At 36.6% G+C, this 8,461-nt stretch overlaps 3 protein-coding genes across 8 annotated transcripts in view; 2 read left to right on the plus strand and 1 right to left on the minus strand.

The window, feature by feature from the left end:
- Positions 1-37: 37 nt before the first annotated feature.
- Positions 38-1,828, plus strand: LOC116341431 (DDB1- and CUL4-associated factor 13). The gene is made up of 3 exons (XM_031768526.1): positions 38-262; positions 333-1,229; positions 1,339-1,828. Exons 1-3 carry the CDS (start codon positions 148-150, stop codon positions 1,680-1,682), a joined length of 1,356 nt encoding a protein of 451 aa, XP_031624386.1. The 5' UTR covers positions 38-147; the 3' UTR covers positions 1,683-1,828.
- Positions 1,829-2,008: 180 nt separating this feature from the next.
- On the plus strand, positions 2,009-4,414 carry LOC116341432 (protein prenyltransferase alpha subunit repeat-containing protein 1-B). Its single transcript, XM_031768527.1, has 3 exons — positions 2,009-3,014; positions 3,094-3,607; positions 3,708-4,414. The coding sequence occupies exons 1-3, from the start codon at positions 2,938-2,940 to the stop codon at positions 4,242-4,244; spliced, it is 1,128 nt and encodes a 375-aa protein (XP_031624387.1). The 5' UTR covers positions 2,009-2,937; the 3' UTR covers positions 4,245-4,414.
- A 58-nt stretch (positions 4,415-4,472) lies between these two features.
- LOC116341430 overlaps positions 4,473-8,461 on the minus strand; it is a 5,782-nt gene continuing 1,793 nt past the window's right edge. For 2 of the 6 annotated variants that reach the window (XM_031768519.1, XM_031768520.1), the window contains exons 5-9: positions 6,235-8,461; positions 5,758-6,142; positions 5,632-5,663; positions 4,715-5,408; positions 4,473-4,654 (exon numbers count right to left, since the gene is read on the minus strand). In XM_031768519.1, the coding sequence (XP_031624379.1) occupies positions 5,821-6,142; positions 6,235-8,461 (2,549 nt within the window). In that variant the 3' untranslated portion in view covers positions 4,473-4,654; positions 4,715-5,408; positions 5,632-5,663; positions 5,758-5,820. The other 4 variants (XM_031768522.1, XM_031768523.1, XM_031768521.1 and 1 more) reach the window with 4 other exon arrangements.

Here is an 8,461-nt window from a genome sequence, read left to right on the forward strand (position 1 = left end):
GGTCTACGTACTACGTTAACATTTTGACAGTTCGAATGAAGTGACAGCAATAAATCTAAAAGCACATTTTTTATAGATACGTCTAATACTCTCTTTTTGAACAGAACTGTGTAATTTTCAATAATTTTCCAAAAAAAAAGATACAAAATGAAGGTAAAAGTTATCAGTAGAAATCCGGATGAGTATATGCGGGAAACTAAACATGATATTCATCGTCTAAAACGCAATTATGATCAATCTCTGCATCCAATGGAAGGACCACGTAAGTAGACGTTTTTAAAAAAAATAATAATAATATATATAATATATATATATATATTCAAAAAATTTAGGTGAATATGTACGAGCTATGAATGCAACTAAATTAGATCGAGTTTTTGCTAAACCATTTATTGGAGATTTGGCTGGACATCGTGAGGGGATCACATGTTTTGCCAAAGACCCAACGAGCTTGTCATCGCTTACTAGCGGTGCATATGATGGTGAGATTCGTGAATGGAATTTAATCACTAGAAAATGTCGTCGAGCATTTGTAGCGCACGAAGGTTATGTACGTGGAATTTGTTATATTCCAAATCGTACTCTGAGTGACAAACAGTTTCTCTCATGCGGCGATGACAAAGTGATAAAATTATGGAAAAATGCCTCACAAAGCGAATTAGATGCAGAAATTGAAGAACCAATCACTACATTATTGAGCCGAACAACTTTGACTGATATTAGCCATCATCAAAAAGAGAATACGTTTGCAACGTCAGGTGAAGTTTGCTCGATATGGGAGCATTCACGAAATGAACCAATTAAAACATTCAAATGGGGCGTTGATACTATGCACGCAATCGCTTTTAATCCAATTGAAACATCTTTGTTGGCCACATGTGCCAGTGATAGATCAATCATTTTTTATGACATGAGAGAAGCAAAACCATTGCGAAAAATTGTTATGACTTTGCGCGCAAATCGTTTGAAATGGAATCCAATGGCTGCATTTAATTTTACTGTAGCAAATGAAGATTATAATTTATACACGTTTGATACGAGACGCCTTCAAAATCCAATAAAAATTCACAAGGATCATGTGAATGCCGTTACTGATGTTGACTATTCACCGACCGGCAAGGAAATTGTTTCAGCCAGCTACGATCGTACAATTCGAATCTATAATATTGAACAAGCCCATTCTAGAGAAATTTATCACACAAAACGCATGCAACATGTGACATGCATTGGTAAGCATTTAATTTGCAAAAGTTCAAGAATAAATTAATTTAAAGTTGCAAAAACTTTATTATATTGCTACCACTTTTCCAAACAAATAATATTTTGAATTAATTTCAGGATGGTCACTAGACAACAAATACATTTACAGTGGTTCGGATGAAATGAATATTCGTTTATGGAAAGCAAATGCATCTGAAAAATTGGGAGCCCTTCGACCACGTGAACGTGCCAAATTGGAATATAATGAAGCATTGAAAGAGAAATTTTCTGCCCATCCACAGGTTAAAAGAATTGCAAAACATCGACATGTTCCAAAAGGTGTACTCAATGCTACTAAAAAGCATCGCATTATGCGCGACAAAGAAATCCGTAAAGAGCATAATCGACGTGTTCATTCCACTCCTGGTACAGTACCATTTGTATCAGAGAAATCGAAACACGTTCTTAAAGAGGAGAAATAGATGCACGATGATAGATTATGTATTAAGTATATAGTTCATAGTATTTTTATTATTTGAAATGACATTTATGTTTATTACAGATATTTTTGATAAAAAGTTAAGCCGTTTTATTAAATTAAATCTTATATTTGTTATTTCCAAAATAATGCCTTTACGTCTACATTTCATTGTTGTATTCATTTTTGCAGGGTTCAAACAGATAATGTCACAAAATACTACGAAGTACTACGTACTTTTACGTAGGTATGTGTTTGTATGAAACTTCAAATCGTAATATATATTATAAATGTTTCAGACTTTAATCACATGGGCTCCGATTTGTCAGTACATACGAATATATAGTGTGTACGAATAGATGACAGAGATGGACTGACACAAAAACATTGTATGACATAAACATCGACTAAAAATATATCATAAAATAAAACAAACACGCACAAGTATCGTGTAAAAAATCTTGCTGATTTTTCTGTTTGTGCTGGGAGGAGAGCACTGCACTAATAGTCATTAATGTTTTGCTCGTTGTCGATGTGTTTTTGTTTTGTGTTGTTGATTCTTTATTATGAACAGTTAGAAAAATATTTTTGGTTGCTGCTCTGTTGTTCGTCGTATCCATCCTGAATATGTGTGTTCGTGTTTTTGAGTTGTGAAAAGAACAAAGATTGTATATGTTCTTTATATTTCAGTTGAATTAGTGAATGCTGTGATGCATTTAATACAATATGCATATCATTTAACTGCCTGCTGTTCCCTGTGGTAGCATTTTTTTCTCCGAATATTGAACCAGGTTCATAATTAAATTCATGAATTGTGCTATATACCAATAGTGACGAAGCAAATGAATAGACAAAATAATACGTTTTTAAACTAAGTGAATCAAATTCAATTGACTGGCGACTATATGCAATATTGCAGATGAAAAAAGACAGCAATGTTTTCAAGGTGATTTTAATCAAAATCAATTGAGAACACTTTGCTTAGAATTTTACAGAGTATGAGTTTCGAGTGTCGCAGTATATATTTTTCTGGAAAAGAATCAAGAGCATTCAGAATTGGCGCGAATAATAATGATAAAAAATTCAATTGAATGGTTTTGAATTACATCGACAGAAAAGATCAAAAAGTTAAACTGATAATTGGACACAATCTTCTGCGTCAATTTTTTGTTTCATTGGCATAACGGAATACATTTAATTTCTTTGTGTTCAATCGACTATAGACTGCTTAAAAGCTTGTTTTAATAGAAGCTAGAAGAATGGACTACGAAAACCATGATATCTGTGAAAAGATCATTGACGGGATTGATGCGATTTTCAACAAAGATCCGAATTTGTAAGTTGATTTTTTTTTCACGAGTACATTATATATTTCTCTATTTTTTTCATGCATTTTTTTTTTATTTGTCGTTCAGGTCAACCTTTGAAATAATCAGTGTCGACGAAAGTCAAACAAAAAATAAAACACCAGTCATTCATGTGGAAAATCACTTAGGTTTGGAATCTTGGTGTTGTCCCATTGTTTATCGGCATGCACATCAGATAATTTTGGCAGCGGCTAAAAAATATCCACACCATTCGATGATATCACACGAAGTGAATGGAAGTGATCATACTCCGCATCCTTTCAATCATACATTGGTGAAGTATTTGAATTGTGCTCTATTAATAAATCCAGATGTGACTACTTTTTGGAATGCACGACGACGATTATTGCAAAAAGATCGTTTGGATATTGGACGTGAATTTAAATTTTCGGCCATCGTGTTAAGTAAAAAACCAAAATCGAACGATGCATTTTGTTATCGCCGTTGGTTGTACTCATTTCAAAGTCACGAATCGATTGACTGGACACGGGAATTGAGTCTATGCGAACGTTGTGCATCAAAGAGTCTCAGCAATTATCAAGCATGGTCACACAGACAATGGGTACTTTTCATATTATTTTCCATTCTTTTCAATTTCTCATTGATTAACTTTCATTTTCATTAAATTATTTCTATTTTTTTCTTTTGTGATTCTCTCTTAGGTACTTCAAAAATCACCATTTTTACTGCAATATGAACTACAGACATCGGAACGCTTCATCAGAAAGCACATAGGTGATTACTCAGTTTACTCTCACCGACAATTTGTTTTGTACAAAATGGACGAACTGAAATATTTTGAGCTTGAATCAAGCAATGAATTCAATATCACACAATATGCTGCACTTATTAATTATCTCGCATCGATCGGTTCATCGGACGCCAACACGATAAGAAATCAAATGTCAACTTCAAACATAGACTACAAGCACACGCCTGCATGGAAAATTCTCATCAGAATAATCACACCCGAACGTGATTGTAACGATAAAATCCGAATCAAATCGTTCCTCTATTGCATGAATGTGGCGGCTTACGATCTAAAATTTATTAATGAATTAAAAGAAATGTTTGGCTATAGAGAAGCTTTTGAGTGCCATAGGCGAGCTGTTAATCGATTTTTAGCCAGTAAATGCATTGAGTGGTCAGTTGCATCGTTCATTATGGATGCTGTGTGTACAGAAAATATTAGAAAATAATAGTTAAATGATTATTGTAAAGCAATTGAGGTAAAAATATTATACCACATAATTTGTTATATGACAAGTGCTTCTCAAGCCCTGCTTTGTAATGATAGTAGATTGGCATTCAATTGTTACCTGTAGATAACAGATTAAAATATATATTTACCAAGTTAATCCAAATCTTATCAAATATATTTCACTTCAATAGTTTTTGTTGCGTTTAAGAATTAAAATCAATAAAAATCTTCAAAATTAACACTTTATTAACATTTATTTATACTATGTAAAAAACTGCTTTTCATAAAACTTATATTAGCTTCATTTCAAAGTTGCACCTGATTCGGTTTTGTGACGTCGTTTATGTGAGTTTAATGCACAAGCAGAATGAAATGATTTTGAGCAAGGTTCACATCGATATGGTTTTTCTGAAATATATGAAAAATTTAGATAATACTAGAAACTTTGGCAATATAGTCAACAATTACCTTCCGTGTGTATTCCTCTTATATGTGTATTCAAATTTGATTTTTGCGTAAAACTTAGTGGGCAAAATGAACACTTATGTGGTTTATAATTGGAATGCACTCGCATATGAAGTACAATATTTTTCATTCGTATTTGCTTGCCACACATCGAACATAATATTGTTTTATTTACATCTTCATTCGAGCTCTCGTTTGGATTTGAATGTATTTTCATGTGCCTTTTGTATGCAGCAGTTGAAAAGAAAGCTTCGTCGCATTCTTCTACAGAACATTGATAGGGTTTTTTATATCCTGGATGAAGATTTAGATGCTCTTCAAGGTGATCTTTGCGTATGAATGAAGTGTAACAAATAGTGCAGTTGTGTTTTTTCCATCCAGTATATGCATGTGTTCGTAGGTGCGATGTTATGCATCCGGTTGCAACAACACGGCTACATATTTTGCATAAGCGGTCATTTGTAATGTGAACTTTCATATGGTCATCTAAATCTATAATTGAATTGAAATTGCGCTCGCACGTTTTACATGAATATTCATTGTCAATTGATTTATGTTGGTCATCAGTGATATTTGTGTTTGGTTCGACATTATGCACTTGACGAATGTGTGCATTTCGGTGGCCGTTCTGAGTAAATGTTCTATCACACATTGAACATTGAAGTCGAGATTGAATTGAATGGCTACGTAAATGTGCCTAGGGTTAATCACAAAGAAAAGAATGGAAATAATGGGAATTAATCAATATGTAATGGAACGTAATGGAAGTAATGGAAACATATAATGAAAATCAAATATGCATAGTTTAAGAGCAAAATAATCGTCACACATTTGCAACAACATTGCTTTAATTTGAGATTTGGTAGTAGTGTTGAGAATCGCGTTCTGCTGTGGAAGAAAAACAAAAACAAAATACTTACTATAGAATAGCACTTGGTGCCAAGGCCACTACCTATTTCAATTTTAAAAAAAAGAATGGAATGAAAAAAAATATCACCATTAATATATCAATCGGTCTACAATGAATGGAACCAAACGACACTTACTCACACACGTAAATTACTCTTAGACGGAGTAAACTACGGGAGACGGCCGAGGAGGATATTCATTTAATGAGCGGCAGCATTAGCCGCCCGTTGTCGTAAATAGGCAGCACTCCGATTGAAATCACCATTGATTGGAATATCTTGTATCATACACAATGATTTGTATATCATGTTGCGTGATGCATTCAGATCACGGTCAAAAACAATAGTTTGCTTGCGTCCATTGTATTGTTGATTCGCGATAGAATGTCCATAATGCTTGAGATTCGGTTCCAATTCAAGGCGATGTTTTGATCGGAATGTATGATGAATTTTGCCTATCCACTCATTTGGTGGTGGGAGAACATGGTTAAGGGCCGGTTCGCAGTTGTTGCAAACTAAGAAACTGAACGATACGATAAAATTAACATTCATTCATTTCGTACGACACATTTACTGAATAAAATAAAAATGCAATACAAAAAGCAATAAACTTACCGATCCTTTGGATTCATATTCTCCGGTCTTTCGCGGTGCAATGGTTGGTCTAAGATATCATGATCACGACTACAGAGCATCGATGTTCCTGGCTCATGAACTGCCATTATGCGACAATATCGATCAATGGTATGTGTTATGAAGGCCTGTGGTGTTCTGCAGTGTCCCTTTATCGGCGAATTTGCACCGATTTTTGCGTCACCCAATGCATACACGATGGTCTGTTGTGCTTTTGGAATTTCTTTTTCGAGTAGAGTCATATCACGGGCCACTTGATGTGCGGCAACTTGACGTCTGATATGCTTGTCCAGCTCTAGTCGGGCCACACGCCGTTGGTAATGCACTTGACGTGATGCCATAAAGGAATCCAAATTGTATTCCAAATATAGCTGGTGATTTGCGCTTTTGCTCGATGGTTGTTCGCCATAAAGTGCGTGTAAATCATTCCGCTTTTGCTGCAATTCATCTTCCAAAACGCCCGTGTATCGTCTCAATCTGTGCTTGCGATTACGTGCACCCGATTTGGCATACCACTGTTTCGCTGTCAATTTATAGCTCCATTCGAGTGTACTCTTCAGATCACGGCTTGTTGTCGATCGTGATACTTTGGCGCCCGGATCATCTCCAATGATCTTTGTGATTTGACCAGCTCGAAACGCAGCTTTAATGTCTTCCGGACATTTTGGTGGTTCTTTCTTCTCGTACTGTTTCTTGCCCTTTTTCTTCTTATTATTTTTCTTACTCGTTTTGGTCGGTGCACTCGTCGCGTCACGCTTTCGACGAATCATTCTCAGGCATGCTGTCACACCGTCGGTCGTAAAATAGTTGCCGAAAATTTGTCCGTTACGATTTATTTTCCGCAAATTTACATACCGATTCCAAAACGTATCATAATCATTGTTATCCCAATTTGGTTTGTCACTTCTTCTTACTTTATCTTCTCTGCGGGCATACAATAAATTTGTCATGTCGATGAAACCTTCCGTATCGAATTGAACATGTTTGCGTTTGTTCTTCGATTGCGGGATGGCACGAAACGACCGCCACTGCTCATTTGGATTGGCCACATTGTGCTGTTGAATCCAACGCTGTAAATGGATCAGCTCGTGCACGTGTTTATAGTACTTGGTATCGTCTGTTGTAGTCCACAACCAGCCACGTGGTATGAGATGGTCGTCTTGGAACACAACATTTTCAGGATCATTTTCGTACAGAGCGATACGGTCGAGTGGCAACAATGGATGCAGCTCATCGTAGTATTCGGTTAAATGCGCGCGAGTGCCGTCATACAGCTCGACTTCCGAATCTTCGTATTGCAAATAATCCATCAACACATCAATCTCCTGTTCCATAATGTTTTTACGCTTGAAATAATTGCGAATGTGATCGTTGCCATGCATATTTGTGTTATTTCGCATGTTTGTGGCGGACTGTTGGTAAGCAAAGCTAATCGGGTGAGTTAAGTTGTTAATGTGTGGCTGAACTGGACTGTTCTTATCCCTTAGATATTGTGCAAACACTGGATTTAATGGACAATTGACGTTAGCTTGGCAATGTTTTAGGGCGAAAAAATATTTGTGTGCATCGAAAGGTGCTAAAAATTCTGCACGGATTGCTGCATCGTTGTTGCTATCGACCAAACGATTCAATTCGTTGTGCACATAGTATGCCGATAATCGCGTCAAGTCGGACATCTCAATCACAGCATTATCAATGATTGCCATTAATCGGCGTTTCATATCACTTTCTCTATTGTTGGCGTTGTCAGCATTCGCTGCATCCATTTGATCTTTGTTTCGTTTACCACCAATACGAGTTGGATCATTCGGACCGTTTCTCAAAAATGACCGCAGAGACATTTTGATCGTGAATGTCTCTTGGTTCGGATCCGATTGTTCACCTTTGCGGCGACACACTCGTTCATTACGGAGCGGTTGTAATGGTGCTCCAGCCGGTGCAGCCGATGTCGATGGAATGGCCGGACTTTGAACTAACGAACGAGCGACAGACGGTACAGTTTGTACACGTTTTGAACGGCGTGCCGGTGTTTGTTGTGTGAAACGTGACGATGACGGCCGTGGCGCAGAGGTCAAACCACGTGAAGTAGATGGTTCGTCTCGCATGGCTGGTCTCAAAACTGGCCGACTTGGCGGTGGTTCAGATACTAAAGGACGAGCGATAGACGGTACAGTTTGCACACGTTTTGAACGGCGTGCTGGTGTTTGTT

Source organism: Contarinia nasturtii, unplaced genomic scaffold, assembly GCF_009176525.2.
Source record: "Contarinia nasturtii isolate CC-2019 unplaced genomic scaffold, AAFC_CNas_1.1 Cnas_scaffold_695, whole genome shotgun sequence".
In the NCBI taxonomy this organism is placed as follows: Eukaryota; Metazoa; Arthropoda; class Insecta; order Diptera; family Cecidomyiidae; genus Contarinia; species Contarinia nasturtii.

Excerpts from the sequence above, each read along its gene's own strand:
- LOC116341431 (XM_031768526.1), top strand. The coding sequence starts at position 148 with ATGAAGGTAAAAGTTATCAGTAGAAATCCGGATGAGTATATGCGGGAA. Across the intron at positions 263-332 it reads GCATCCAATGGAAGGACCAC|GTGAATATGTACGAGCTATG; the intron begins GTAAGTAGACGT and ends CAAAAAATTTAG. Across the intron at positions 1,230-1,338 it reads GCAACATGTGACATGCATTG|GATGGTCACTAGACAACAAA; the intron begins GTAAGCATTTAA and ends AATTAATTTCAG.
- LOC116341432 (XM_031768527.1), top strand. The coding sequence starts at position 2,938 with ATGGACTACGAAAACCATGATATCTGTGAAAAGATCATTGACGGGATT. Across the intron at positions 3,015-3,093 it reads TTCAACAAAGATCCGAATTT|GTCAACCTTTGAAATAATCA; the intron begins GTAAGTTGATTT and ends TTTGTCGTTCAG. Across the intron at positions 3,608-3,707 it reads CATGGTCACACAGACAATGG|GTACTTCAAAAATCACCATT; the intron begins GTACTTTTCATA and ends ATTCTCTCTTAG.